General features: G+C 37.0%; 1 protein-coding gene across 1 annotated transcript in view; it reads right to left on the reverse strand.

The window, feature by feature from the left end:
• Nucleotides 1–13,567, reverse strand: part of DNAH9 (dynein axonemal heavy chain 9) — a 459,447-nt gene that overhangs the window by 135,186 nt on the left and 310,694 nt on the right. Inside the window, exon 51 of the mRNA XM_072645065.1 lies at nt 7,222–7,341. Coding sequence (XP_072501166.1) covers nt 7,222–7,341 — 120 coding nt within the window. The remainder of the gene's footprint in view (nt 1–7,221; nt 7,342–13,567) is intronic.

Genomic DNA, 13,567 nt, shown 5'->3' on the forward strand with positions numbered 1-13,567 from the left:
GAGAAAACTGAAGCTCACAGAAATTAAATGACTTGTCTGGGGTCACAAACTAATAATAGTTAGGATAACAACAAAAACTAGCATTTAAATATCGCTTTAATGCTTCTGAAGCACTTTGTAAATATCATCTCTTTTGATCCTCATAACAATCCTGGGAAGTAGATACTATTATTATCTCCATTTTAAAGATGAGCAAACTGAGATAGAAGTTAAATGACATGCTTGGGATCACACAGTAAGTATCTAAGGCTGGATTCAAATTCAGGTCTTCCTAAGTCCAGTGATGCATATCCACTAAGCCACTACAATTGAATCTTTGTTAGGATGTTTACTTGATGCCAGTAGTAATATAGGCAATGGAGGACAGAATAACCTGGACAAGACATTCAAGTTATTGAGGTTTCATAAGCCTAACTTGAGCTTGCCAGTACAAACTGTCTGACGGTTGGCGCTTAACTGAGATTAGTAGAAGGCAATAAAGAGTGATAAAGAGAATAGCCTGCAGGAGCATATTTCTTCTGATTCATGAGCCAATAAGAGGTCCCAGGATGCATGTGGACCAAATGCTGCCACTCATTCTTTTTCCCTGGGAGGCAACAGCAAAACTAGTATTGGACTTGGAAAGATAAAGAACCCCCATGAAAGGAAAGGGGGTGAGTTTCTGGTTAAAGGAAGTACTGTTGAAGGAAGAATAAGCTAGGAAAAAGAGCATGTCTCCCTAAAGAGAAGAGCGAGGGAGAGTCCCTTCTTCCCCTTTAGGGGTATGCTGGAGTCAGCTCAAACTGGTGAGTTGATTATTAAATTTTCTGTGTGAACATTCATGCCTCAAAAATCTGCAAATGTTACAAATTGGGGCTTTATTATTTTGTTGATTGTCTACACTTAAGAAAATGATGGAGAAAATTTTAATAATTGAGGTTAAATTTAAAAGTCTCATATATAGATTTCCCCCTTCACAAGAATCCTGCTTTTTAATATTTACCAGTACATCTTGAGTGGAAGGTACCTTAAAATTATCTTGTATAGAGCCAGCTAGATGGCACAGTGTTGGGTTTAGAGTCAGGAAAATCTAATTTCAAAATCAGCTTCCAACACTAACTAGTTACGTAATTCTGGGCAAGTTACTTAACCTTAGTTTGACTCAATTTTCTTATTTGTAAAATGAGAATAATAATAGGGTTATTGTGAGGATGAAATGAAGTGATATCTATGAAATGCTTAGCATAGTGCCTGATACATAATAGGTGCTTAATAAATGTTTATTCTCTTCCCTTCCTCCTTTACCATCACTCTACTAGGATAGTCAATCACATGGTGGTCTGAGGAAGTGTTACAAGGACACTCTCAAGAACTTTGGATTTGATTGTGCAACATAGGAGACACTGCCACAGGACACTCAACATGGTGTGCTCACATCAGAAAGGGTGCTGTGCTCTATGAGTAAAGCAGAATTGAGACAGCACAAAGGAAACGTAGGATGCTCAAATTTGGAGTATCCATCCAAAAAATTCATATGAACTATCTGTGCCCAACCTGTGGTAGAGCATTCCGAGCTCGTATTGGTCTGATCAGCCACAGTTGGACTCACTGAAGCTTCACTTTATCATGGTGATGTCATTTTGGTCCTCTTCAAAAACGGACAACAACCAACCAACCAACTAACCAACCAACTAGAATTTCCTCTATGATACACCTGACAAATATTCATCTAACCTTCACTTGAAGATTTTCAGTGAAGAGAATAGCTTTAATTGTTCATTTATCTTGACACCAGAAATCTGTGACACCATAACTTTCACCCATTGATTTCATAACAGTTCTTCACACAGTGCCTTGTTCAGTCTCATTAATCCCTTTGCCATAAGACAGTCAGTTAGTTAGCATTTATTAAGCACCTACCATGTGCTATGGACTGTACTAAGCCCTGGGGATATGAAAAGTGTTAGAAAGACAGTCTGTGGCCTCAAGGAGCTCACAATCTAATGGGGGAGACAATACGCAAACAAACATGTACAAACAAGCTAACTACAGAGATAAATCTTTCCTGATGCCCCACCCATTAGTGATCCCATCCACAGGTGACTTTTATAGTTAGCTAATCTGTATTTATTCTCTTTATATTTATTTTGCATGTATACATATACACACATGTATATATGTACATATGCATGCACACACATATATATTTGTCATTTCTCCCATTAGAATACAAATTCCTTGCATGTAGAAACTTTTATCCATTTATTGTACTGTACCGTACAGTGATTGGCACATAGCAGGCACTCAATAAATGCTTGTTGATTGATCAATTGATTTCTAACACTTGTTTGGTCAAGAACTCTTCCTTTACAATTGTGAAAGATATCCCTTTTTCTTCTAATTTGCTTATTGGGACTAATTGTGATATATTGTATTAAATATTGATCAATTGATTAATTTCTTCTAAATACTTTTTGCAATTTTTCTAGAATTACTTGTCAAATAGTGAGTCCCTATTCAGGACTTTTGTGTCCTTGGGTTTATCATACACTATGCTACTCTATTCAATTGCTTCTGGATATTATGTACTTAATATGTTCCAATGATAAATTTTTCTATTTTTTAATTAGCAGAAAATAGTTTTGATGACTATAGTTTTATAGTATAATTAAAGATCCAGTACTCCTCCTTTCCATTTTTTTTCTATGATTTCACTTGAGATTCTTTGACATTTGGTTATCTGTTTTGTTTGACTATACATGTTTATAATGAGTTTTGATTTTTTTGCTTTCTCAGGGGAAGTGGAGATGGTAGGGAGAGAATCCAGAACTGAAGATAAAATAAAACTGAATTTAAAAATTAAAATAAAAAAAATGCTTTATGCTATAAATACTCTTTTTTCTCCCCTAAATTCTAAAAGCATTTTGTTGATACAATTTTTATGGAGTCAAAATAACCTAGAATATCACTTCCTTGGAGTCATGTACTATAGCTAACTTATCTCCATATCTTGTACATTGCCCAGCTGGACTCAGAGTACTTATTAGCTGAATACTGAATGTTAAGAATTCCAGTGAAAGAAATATCTAGCTGGAGGTTGTTGAAACGCATACCCAGCAATGGTCACATAAGCTATCAATACTCGGAAGAAGGTATTGGAGGAAAACTAACCCTGTAACAGCAATGTGTCTGCAAAAATAATCAGTGCATTTTAGTGAATTAGAAATTCAATACGTTTCAATACTGTGATTTTTGACAGCCAAAAAAGCTAATGGAATCTTAGGTTGCATGAACAGAAACATTAGTTCAGGAGCTGAGAGGTGATAGTTCTATTGGTCAGATCAAATCTGAAACTCTGTGTTCAGCTTTGGACACCACATTTTGGGAAAGTCATTGATAAAATGGAAAGCATCCAGAAGAAGACAAGCAGGACAGAGATTTCATGTCATATAAAGAGAATGGTGGGAGGAATTAGGAATACTTAACCAATGTCACTGTATCACAGAGTGTGATGGGGAATAAGAAAACTGGAAAGAGACTTGGGTGAAGGAAAGAAAAATATTTGTCTTTAAGCATTTAAAGGTTTGTTACGTAGAAGTGGGATGAGAATTCTTCTTGGACCTAGAGCATGGAAATAGATGAATAATGAGTAGAATATGAAGAGGCTAAATTTAAGGTTGATATCAGGAACACTACCTAATGATTAGAATTCTCCTCATGGTGAATGGGCTATCTCAGAAGGTAGTGAGTTTCCTCTCCTTGAAAGTTTTCAAGGAGAGGAAAGATGACTATTTGTGAGGTATATTATAGAGGTGACTTTTTTCATATATAGGTTGGATTAGAGAGTCAATGAAGCCTCTTCATTTTTTTAAATTTTGAGATACTTCAGAATATTGGTTGGAAAATATTTTGGTTTGGTTCTAGTTTGGTTGTTGTCCTTTGTTTTTGAAGAGGACCAAAATGACATCACCATGATAAAGTGAAGTTTCAGTGTGTCTGACTGCCTAATGTGAGTTCTCCTTAAAATAGTCTTTTTGGCAAGCGTATATTTTGCATTTGAACAACGTGGTCAGCACTCTCTGAAGTATAGTTTGAATGCTTAGCAGTTCAGCTTGAACAAGGACTTCAGTGTCTGGTATCTTATCCTGCCAGGTGATCCTCAGAATCTTCCTAAGATAGTTCAAATGGAAGCGATTCAGTTTCCTGGAAGGGCAGTGGTAGACTGTCCATGTTTCAGAGGTATACAACAATGAGGCCAACACAACAGCCCTCTAGACCTTCAGTTTGGTAGTCAGTCTAATACCTCTTCTCTCCCAAACTTTTCTGCAGAGTCTCCCAAACACTGAGCTAGCTCTGGCAATGCATGCATCAACCTCATTGTCAATGTGTACATCTGTGGAAAGTATATTACCAAGGTAAGTGAACTTATCCACAGCATTCAAAACTTCTCCATTTGTTGTAACTGATGGTTCCATATATGGATGGTGTGGTGGTGGCTGAGGGAGCACCTGTATTTTCTTGGTGTTAATTTTTAGGCCAAAATTAGCACAGGCAGCAGAGAATTGATCCATACTTTCTGCATCTCAGCTTCAGAGACTGCAGTGAGTGCACAATCATCTGCAAACAGAAAATCATGCACCAGTACTCCAAAGTGGAGGGATGGCATGTTTGCCTGGGTTTTGGATAGTTCAGTAGGAAAATATTTTATAAACTTTACGAAGTTATATAAATGTGAGTAGTTTTCTCTTTTATTAAAAGGGGGTGGTAGTCTGGACTACATTATTTTTAAAAAACTTTCCAGTTCTAAAATCCTATGAAGTTACTGTCATTTTTGAGATTGATCAGTTTGAAGGGAAAACAAACTTTCAGGGGAATAAATGGGAGCCTATGAAGAGGATATGATGGCATGAATAATTTGCATTGGTAGAAATAATACCTATGCGGATGATATCACGGATACATTAAAGTGAAAAAAATGAGACAATATTTTATACTGATCATTCAAGGAAGGGATGAGAGAATCATGAAATATTAGAATTAGAAGGGATATTAAAAAGTGTTGTGTGCAAATTTCTTATTTTACAGAAGGAGGGTGACTTCCCTAAGGTCATATAGCTAGTAAAAAGTAGAAATGACAACAGAATTGAGGTTTCCTGCGTTTCCCTGAGTAGTAGCTCAGTACTCTCTACCTCACCAACTTGCTACCTACTTTAGTCAAAGTAAATAAAATTATTTTAATTTAATTTTTTTAACCACAATAACTGTGACTGATCCACCTAAGCAGCAGAAATCAAAGAATACTTCCAATTCTTTACTTTGTTCTTTCAGTGGTATTGAAAGTACTTAAAGGACATTTCCTCAATCACTTACATTAATTCAGGCAACAATGTGAATATCAGATGTATAGATTTGGACCCCAAGTTTGGAGAAGCTCATTTTTATTTAACAGTAATTTTGGTGCTTGTGGGGTTAAACTAGAATAGTCATAGAAAACATCACCTCTTCAAACTCCTAAAAATCCAAAGCCCCTCTCTTTTCTTGCCTTTAATTCCTAAAACTCTTTTTCTTCATCCCCTCCAAAAAAGTTGATGATCACTGTTCTACATGATGGTAAACTGATTTGTCTCATTTTCTCCCCTTCCTCACCTGAATTGTATAGCTGTTTGTTATTACTGACACAAGCATGAATGGTTTTCTAGGTTTCTAATCTTCTTTTATCCAATGCTTATCACCTCTCAGGTTCCTTATCTATGAGCTAAGCCTGTGTGTGACAAAATAGCAGCCATTTACATGATGAATTCATTTTCAGAATGTAAAGTGAGGGTCACATTTTCATTTATAAAGCCAATAAAATGAGATTCCAGAATCCTGCACCAAATTCGGATGACTCAACTATAAAATAATGACCCTGATTTTTAATTTTTATGAAATCAGATGCCTCACCATTCTTCAAGCTGGTCCCTAATAGCCTCCTCAGCCCCACTTCCTACTCCCTTTGTCTTTCTTCTCCATGGTTTTCTGGGATTCTTAGTGAGATAATAACTGCTCAGTAAACATTTATGAGCCACGGGAATGATATTCCATGCTGATGATACAAAAAAAGGAAAAGACAGTGCCCTGTCTCAAGGATTGCACAGACTGATGGAGGAGACAACATGCAAACAATTCATCTACAGGATGAACTGAAGATGATCTCATTGGGAAGGCACAAGGATTAAGGGGAATTGGGAAAGGCTTCCTGTGGAAGGTAGTATTTTAACTGGCATTTACTGGGATCCAGGAAAACTGAGGAATTGAGACGGATATATGAGAGGATAGACAGTGAAAATATCCAGAAATAGGAGTTAGAGTACTTTATTCAAGGACTAGCAAGAGGTCCAGTGTCACTGGATCACAGAGTTGTTGTTGTGTTCGTCCTTCATTTTCAAAGAGGACCATGACATCAGAGAAATGATGACATGACTTGCACTTGACTTTATTTTGAGTGAGGGAGGGCTGTGCAAGGTCACCAGACTCATTTTCTCCCCCTGAGCCATCTGGATCCATTGACAAGATAGTCATCAGGATGACTGGAGATGGCCCAAAATGCTGGAAAACTGAGTATGGTATGGAGTAAGAATACTGAACGATTGAGGGGAAGGGGGTTATGAAGGTCTTTGAATGAGAAAAAACATTTTATATTTGATCTGGGAGGTGATAATGAACACTATGTCAGTACCTGCTTTTGTTGTCCTACCTCTCAGGAATGCAGGTAAAATTTAACAATAGCTATGCAAAGGTCAACAAATTGTCAGTGTGTATCAATTGTCTCTCTCTCTCTCCCTCCATATACACATGCATATACACACATGGATATATGTGTGCACACACATACATGTATGTATGTACATGTATACATACATACATACACATATATGTATATATGTATATGTATGCATAAACCCATAAAAGCTGGGGAAAAAAAGCCTGACATATACATAAACCCAGATTATAAATTTACATAGCTATAAAGGACTAGGAGATCTAAATTCCCTCACATTAACAAGGATTTATATAATTAAAACTATATTTAAGTATTACTGTTCTTTCACTCAGTTATTTATAACAAACTTTTCTATATTAGAACACATTTCAAAATATTCTCCAAAGTAAAAATGTGCCATTTTGTATTTACATATTATGAATCTCTATGGCGATTGACAGGCTGCTCAAATAATTAAAACTCTGTCTGTTGAGACTTACCAGGCGATTTGCAAGTGAGATGGTACCTGTGGTTATTTCAGCTTCTTGCTGACATTTGAGTTTTTCCACAGTTGCTATCTGAAACTTGGTTGTAAGTTTCGCCAAGTTTTCATTAAGGAGCTGTTGAGAAAGAAACAGAAAATACATAAGCAAGAAATTCTACTTCAAGCACAAATCAGGGACTCATGCTTTAAGTTGTTTTGGACATGTTACTGCATTTGTCCTAGTGTTCCAAGAAAAAGTAGCTCAAGGGCCTGAAAGTCAGGGACCAGAGGAAACTGGAGATTTAATTTTACTTAAAAACATTTTTTTTTTTGAAACTGGAGATTTCAGAAGAAAAGGAACTGAATCACACAGTGGCCAATCATTTTGGTTTTCACTAGAATGTCTTTGTGGAGTTGGATTGAAGTCCCTGGATTCGTCAATGCCATAGTCAAACTAGAATAATGAATACCCAGTGATAGGGATAATCTGGATTAATTTCTTGGAAAAGGATGTTTTCTGTATTTGATCCTCACTAGTTCTGTCATTTTAGAATTAGCTTTTGAAACACAGAATTCTATTTTTGAGAAAAATATCTAATTAGGGAAAACTTCTTGTTTTTAATATGAATATGTTTCAATATGCCTCCAAAAACTAAAAGCAGTTTTTAAATTTGGAAAGGGGTGCACCGGCAGTCATAGTTCATGTATGAAGTTTAATCTCTGAAGACCAGAGGCTTAAGGCAGTATTATTACTAATTTGAGATTAAAACATGGAAAAAAATACATCTTTAGGTTTATATCAATATGTGTACATTCCTGTAGACTTTTACATTTGTACTGACAAGACCTAACTTTAAATTGTCCCAAGAGGAAAGCAGGGATGAGGTTTGGTTTAAAGCTAATAAAGTCAAAACCAAAAAATAATCAAATGGTTATGGTGTCTCTACATCTGATTTTATTTATGTTGTGCTGTATCAGCTCATATCTTTTCCCTTGTTTCTCTGTCATGGTTTAATAATGTCCCATTATAATCATGTACCAGAATTTACCTCACTATTCTCTAATCATTGGACCTCCATTTTGTTGCAATTCTTTGTTTTTGAAAAACCTCAAACAATGAATATTTTGTTATGTATAGGACTCCTCTTCCTATCTTTCTGTCTATATGCATAGCAGACGGATCTATGAGTTAGGAGGGAAGGGTATTCTGGTAATGTTTTTTCATATATGTCCAAATGGTTTTCCAGAATGTTGTAACAGCAAGGAATCCAGCATACACAGGAGGGCCTGCTGTACAGGTTCTTAGATTTGTTTTTCTAAAAGGAAAGCAACTTTTGAGGGGTCAACAATCACTTTAATCAAACACATGTATCATTCACTTAGTTTGGGGGAAAAAGTCAGTACCCTGAACTTCAGAGAAAATACAAACCAAGAAATAAAGGCCAACAGACAGTGCTTCCATAACTGTCTGACCATAAGCATTATATCTGTCACAGATCAACAGACAGATCCAACTGTCTGAGCATTACATACATACATAGTTACGAGAGATAGAAGCACTAACATCTGGGTTTTCAAAGCTGAAGGCTCCTTAGTGGCTACCCAGACTCTCATCTGGCCAAACTAACACTTCCGATGAGTAAGCCCCAAAGTAAAACCTCATCTCAGAGTATTTACACACTTTTCAGAGTCAGAGGACAAGACCCTCTGACCCAATGCCTCAACAGAAATTAACAAAAGGTACTGAGGTCTATTAATGGGTAAGAAAGATCTTTAACTCCATTAACCTTACAAATGTTTGTTCCAATTCATAGCTGTACCAAAGGTATACTGGGGCATCTGTCTTCTTGCAACTCTGTCAGCAGAGTCTTTTATCCATGTTTTATTATCTTTGCCATTTTACTGGGTAAAGGAGGAAGATCAGTCCTTTATGTATAGTTTTCTAAACAACCTGATAACAGAGAGTAAAGGAGGTGCCAAACAAAGTGTTAAGAAGTTCTTCAATCAATGTGATGGCATGATAGGGCATTAGCTTTTGGATGAAAGGCACTGATGAACACACTACTTGGTTGAATGAGATCAGATATAGTCTTTGTGGCCTACATAAAAAGCAAGTTGGTCCCATTTTAAGTAACTCAGTTCTGAAGTAAAGATTCATCAGAGGTCATTCTTTATCTTTTCCCTTGCTCCTCTTGGAGTGTGCAGTAAGGTGGGTTGATATTTCTCTGTCTTCCTACCTGCTCTTTTCTTCTCCATGGACAACATCATTTGTCAGAGCTGCATTTGGCAGGATCTAATGGAAACACAGTCTAATTGCAGGGTAAAGTTGAATCAAATTGATGAGAGCATCTTAGAGTCCCACTTCTGGAAGAGGCTTTGTGCTCAGAAGATAGCAGACCTCATAGCTAAGACTCCTGTTGGTCCTCAGGTATGGCTTTTAGTACTTTATGAATGAACACAGCAGTACCCTAGGCCATGACTGTAGCTGAGATTGAAGCTGGTGACAGAGGAGGCTATGACCAAAAATCAGAAACATGAGACTTGTCTAGGTCCAGGCTCAGTATAGCAATTTGAGAGTAGAGATCTGGGAAGACCAATTGATACACAATATGAGGAGACACTCATTGGGGTAGGGTTGCATGTGTGCTTACATGTGTGCCTCTCCACTTATGAACATTAGAGATAGCCTCTCCTTTTGTTGATACTGGGATATTTGTGGGAGTGTACACTCTAAGTTTGTGGGGGGATATTTTGTATATCATTTCAGCAAAATGCCTTTGCTTTGAGCTAATTGTGTCATCTTGCTGTGTGCCAACTTGTGAGCTACAGTTTTAGGAGTCTGGTAGGAGATTTTTGAAGGGGTAAAGGTAGTTGTTCCTCAGGGGAACGAAACTACCCTGAAAGTTAGGGGGTTGTTTGCACAACCAAAACATGTGGACATGAGCCCACAATTAGCTCAAAGCAATAGAATGTACAGAAATAGCACAGTAAGAAAATTAGCTACAAGACATCTGCCTTAATACTCTGTATTAGTTGTATCTCCCACTAATCAGTGTTTCCCTGTATTAGTGCTCTTCCACTAATACACACATTAGTTGGAAGAGTATACACCAGGAGAATTCATAAATGGAGAAGTACACATGTAGGGAACACACATGGTTAAGACAACTTAGACTTTTCACACTACTAAGACTCTCAGTATGTCTTCCTGTGATATCTTCTCACTGTTCTCCTTGGAATATGTCATCTCTGCAGGATCCTCTGCACATGCTTTGGGGCAGGTCTTAGAACTCTGGTGCTTGGAATTTATCTCCACTCTTTCCATCTTTGGATTTAGCTGATATCCTGGTATAGGGTACTACAATATAAGAAGCAACTAGAATCCAGAACCTAGGACCAGAAAATCCTGGGCCAGAGACTGTGTTGTCTTAAGCCTCTAGCTCAGACAAAATCCTGATGTAGGGCACTATTATATTCATTCAGAAAGAACCAAATCCTTAGACTCGGAAGGGGAAGTCCAGGTGCTAGACTTTTGAGTCTTTTCATTGATGCTATTTGATTTGACTTGATTATACAGGAGAATTTGGCTCAATTACATGTTGCCAGATGCTGTTCTACTAGATGTCTAATTTCTGCTGCAGCACTGTACAAGAGGAGTGAGGGAAAAGATTAAGAGAAAACTCTGTAATGGAGTCCTTTCTCCAGAGGTGACTGACTCAAAGTGGGTTTAGCATGCGTTTTTATCTAGGTTACAACAGGCATATTTGATTCTCTCAGTCAGTCAGTGGAATTTCTCTGTAGTCATCAATAAGATTTCCTTTATTCAATGGACAAAGCTCTATAATTCCATCATGATTCCATGAGGGAACATGCATTTATCAAGCAACACTGTACGAGGTGCTAGGGAGACAAAAGAAAACTTTAAGATTTCTTTGCTCAAAGAGCTTATACCCAACTGGGGGAGAGAATACATCTATGCAAAATAAATATGAAATGAATGCAAGAGAGTTTGGAGAGAGAGGGCACACTAGTAGTTGGGAAATTAGTTAAAGTTTCATATAGAAGGTAATATTTGATATGATCCTTAAAAGGAAGTATAAGATTCTATGAGGCAGAGATAAAGAGAGATCATGTACTAGGCAAGGGGGAGAGCCAAAGTAAAAGCATGGAGATGGGAGATAAGATGTAGTATGTGAGTAATAACAATAAAGCCAATTTGGCTGGACTATAACATGCAGGAAGGAGAATAATGGATAATGAAGCTATGTGCTTGGATCTCACCTGAGCTATGGTCTCTCTCTCTCTCTCTCTCTAAAGCAATGTATAAATCTTTACTGTTATTATGATGATGACTAAAACCAACACAGTATAAGAGATAGGAAGTCAGTCTCAAAGCCAGGAATTCATGGATTCAAGTCCTATCCCTGACAAATATCAGTTATGATTGTGTGACATGCAACAAGCCAGTGAACCTCTCAGTACTATAGTCAAGTGTCTCAGACTATAGAGAAGACACTGGCCTGTGTCTGTAGGGGGAATTTGCTCATGGAAGAGCCCACTGCATAATGAAATAATAAATTCAGTGTTCATTTTCAGTTCTTATCTTCTCTGCCCTTTGAAGGGTAATAAAGTTTTGTCTTCATATTAGGTAATGGTGGTATAAATAAGACAATCACAAATTTACAGTTGAAGAAACTGGGTCTCAGAGAGATTAAGTGATTTTCTTGTGGACACAAAAAATAAGCATCAGAGAATGTATGTTAACTCATATTCTTGACTCTTTCTACCATGTAATAATGAATCTAAGAGAGTTCCAGCAAGAATTTCACATTTGATTGACACAAGTGAAAATTTAATGATCTCAGCATTTTTTAAACTTTTAAAAAATTAATTATTACCTACTAAATCTTGAATCTTCATATATTTTTAATTAATTTTTAGTTCTGAACATTCATTTCCGCAAGATTTTGAGTTCCAAATTTTCTCACAATCACTCCCCTCACCCCTGCAACATGGCATGCATTCCAATTATCCCTTTCCCCAATCTTCCCTCCTTTCTATCACCCCTCATTATGCCCTTCCCTTTTACTTTGTTGTAGGGCAAGATAGATTTCTTTACCCCATTGCTTGTACATCTTATTTCCCAGCTGCATGCAAAAACAATTTTTAATATTTGTTTTTAAAATTTTGACTTCCAAATTCTCTCCTTTCTTCCCTCCCCACCCACCCTCATTATAAGGCAAGCAATTCAACATAGGTTTATATGCATGTAGTTATGCAAAACACTTCCATAATTGTCATGTTATGAAAGACTGTATTTCCCTCCTCTATCCCATTCCACCTCTCACTTCTTCTATTTTCTCCTTGCCCCTCTCCCTTTTCAAAAGTATTTGCTTCTGAATACCCCCTTCCTCAATCTACCCTCCCTTCTACCATCCCCTCCCCCTTATCTCCTTTTCCTTTACTTTCCTGTAGGGTAAGATACCTAATTGGCTGTGTATGCTATTCACTCCTTAAGCCAAATTCGATGACAGAAAGGTTCACTCATTTCATCTCACCTGGGGAACTCCACTGTGAAACTTTTTCTTGCATCTCTTATGAGAGATAATTTACTGCATTCTGTCTCTCCCTTTCTCCTTCTCCCAATATACTCCTCTTTCAACTCTTAATTTTGTTTTTTGATATCATCCCTTCATATTTGACTCACCCTTTATCATCTATCCATCTATCTATCTATCTATCTATCTATCTATCTATCTATCTATCTATCTATCTATCTATCTATCTATCTATCTCCTCCAACTACCCTAATACTGAGAAAGGTCTTATGAGTTACAAATATCATTTTTTCCATGTAGGAATGTAAACAGTTCAACTTTCATAAGTTTCTTATAATTTCTCTTTCCTCTTTACCTTTTCATGCTTTTCATGCTTTTCTTGATTCCTGTTCAGCTCTGGTCTTTTCATCAACAATGATTGAAAGTCTGCTATTTCATTGAAATTCCAATACCCCTCCTCCCCTCCATGGATTATACTCAGATTCGATGGGTAGGTGATTCTTTTTTTTAGTTCTAGTTCCTCTGGCCTCTGGAATATCACATTCCAAGGCCTCAGATCCCTTAATGTAGAAGCTGATAGATCTTGTGTTATCCTGATTGTATTTCCACAGTACTTGAATTGTTTCTTTCTGGCTGCTTGCAATATTTTCTCCTTGACCTGGGAACTCTGGAATTTGGCTAAAATATTCCTAGGAGTTTTCTTTTCATGATCTTTTTCAAGAGGTGATCAGTGGATTCTTTAAATTTCTATTTTACCATCTGGTTCTAGAATATCAGAGCAGTTTTTTTGAAAGATGATGTCTA

The sequence above is a fragment of the Notamacropus eugenii genome, chromosome 2 (assembly GCF_028372415.1).
Source record: "Notamacropus eugenii isolate mMacEug1 chromosome 2, mMacEug1.pri_v2, whole genome shotgun sequence".
Taxonomy (NCBI): Eukaryota; Metazoa; Chordata; class Mammalia; order Diprotodontia; family Macropodidae; genus Notamacropus; species Notamacropus eugenii.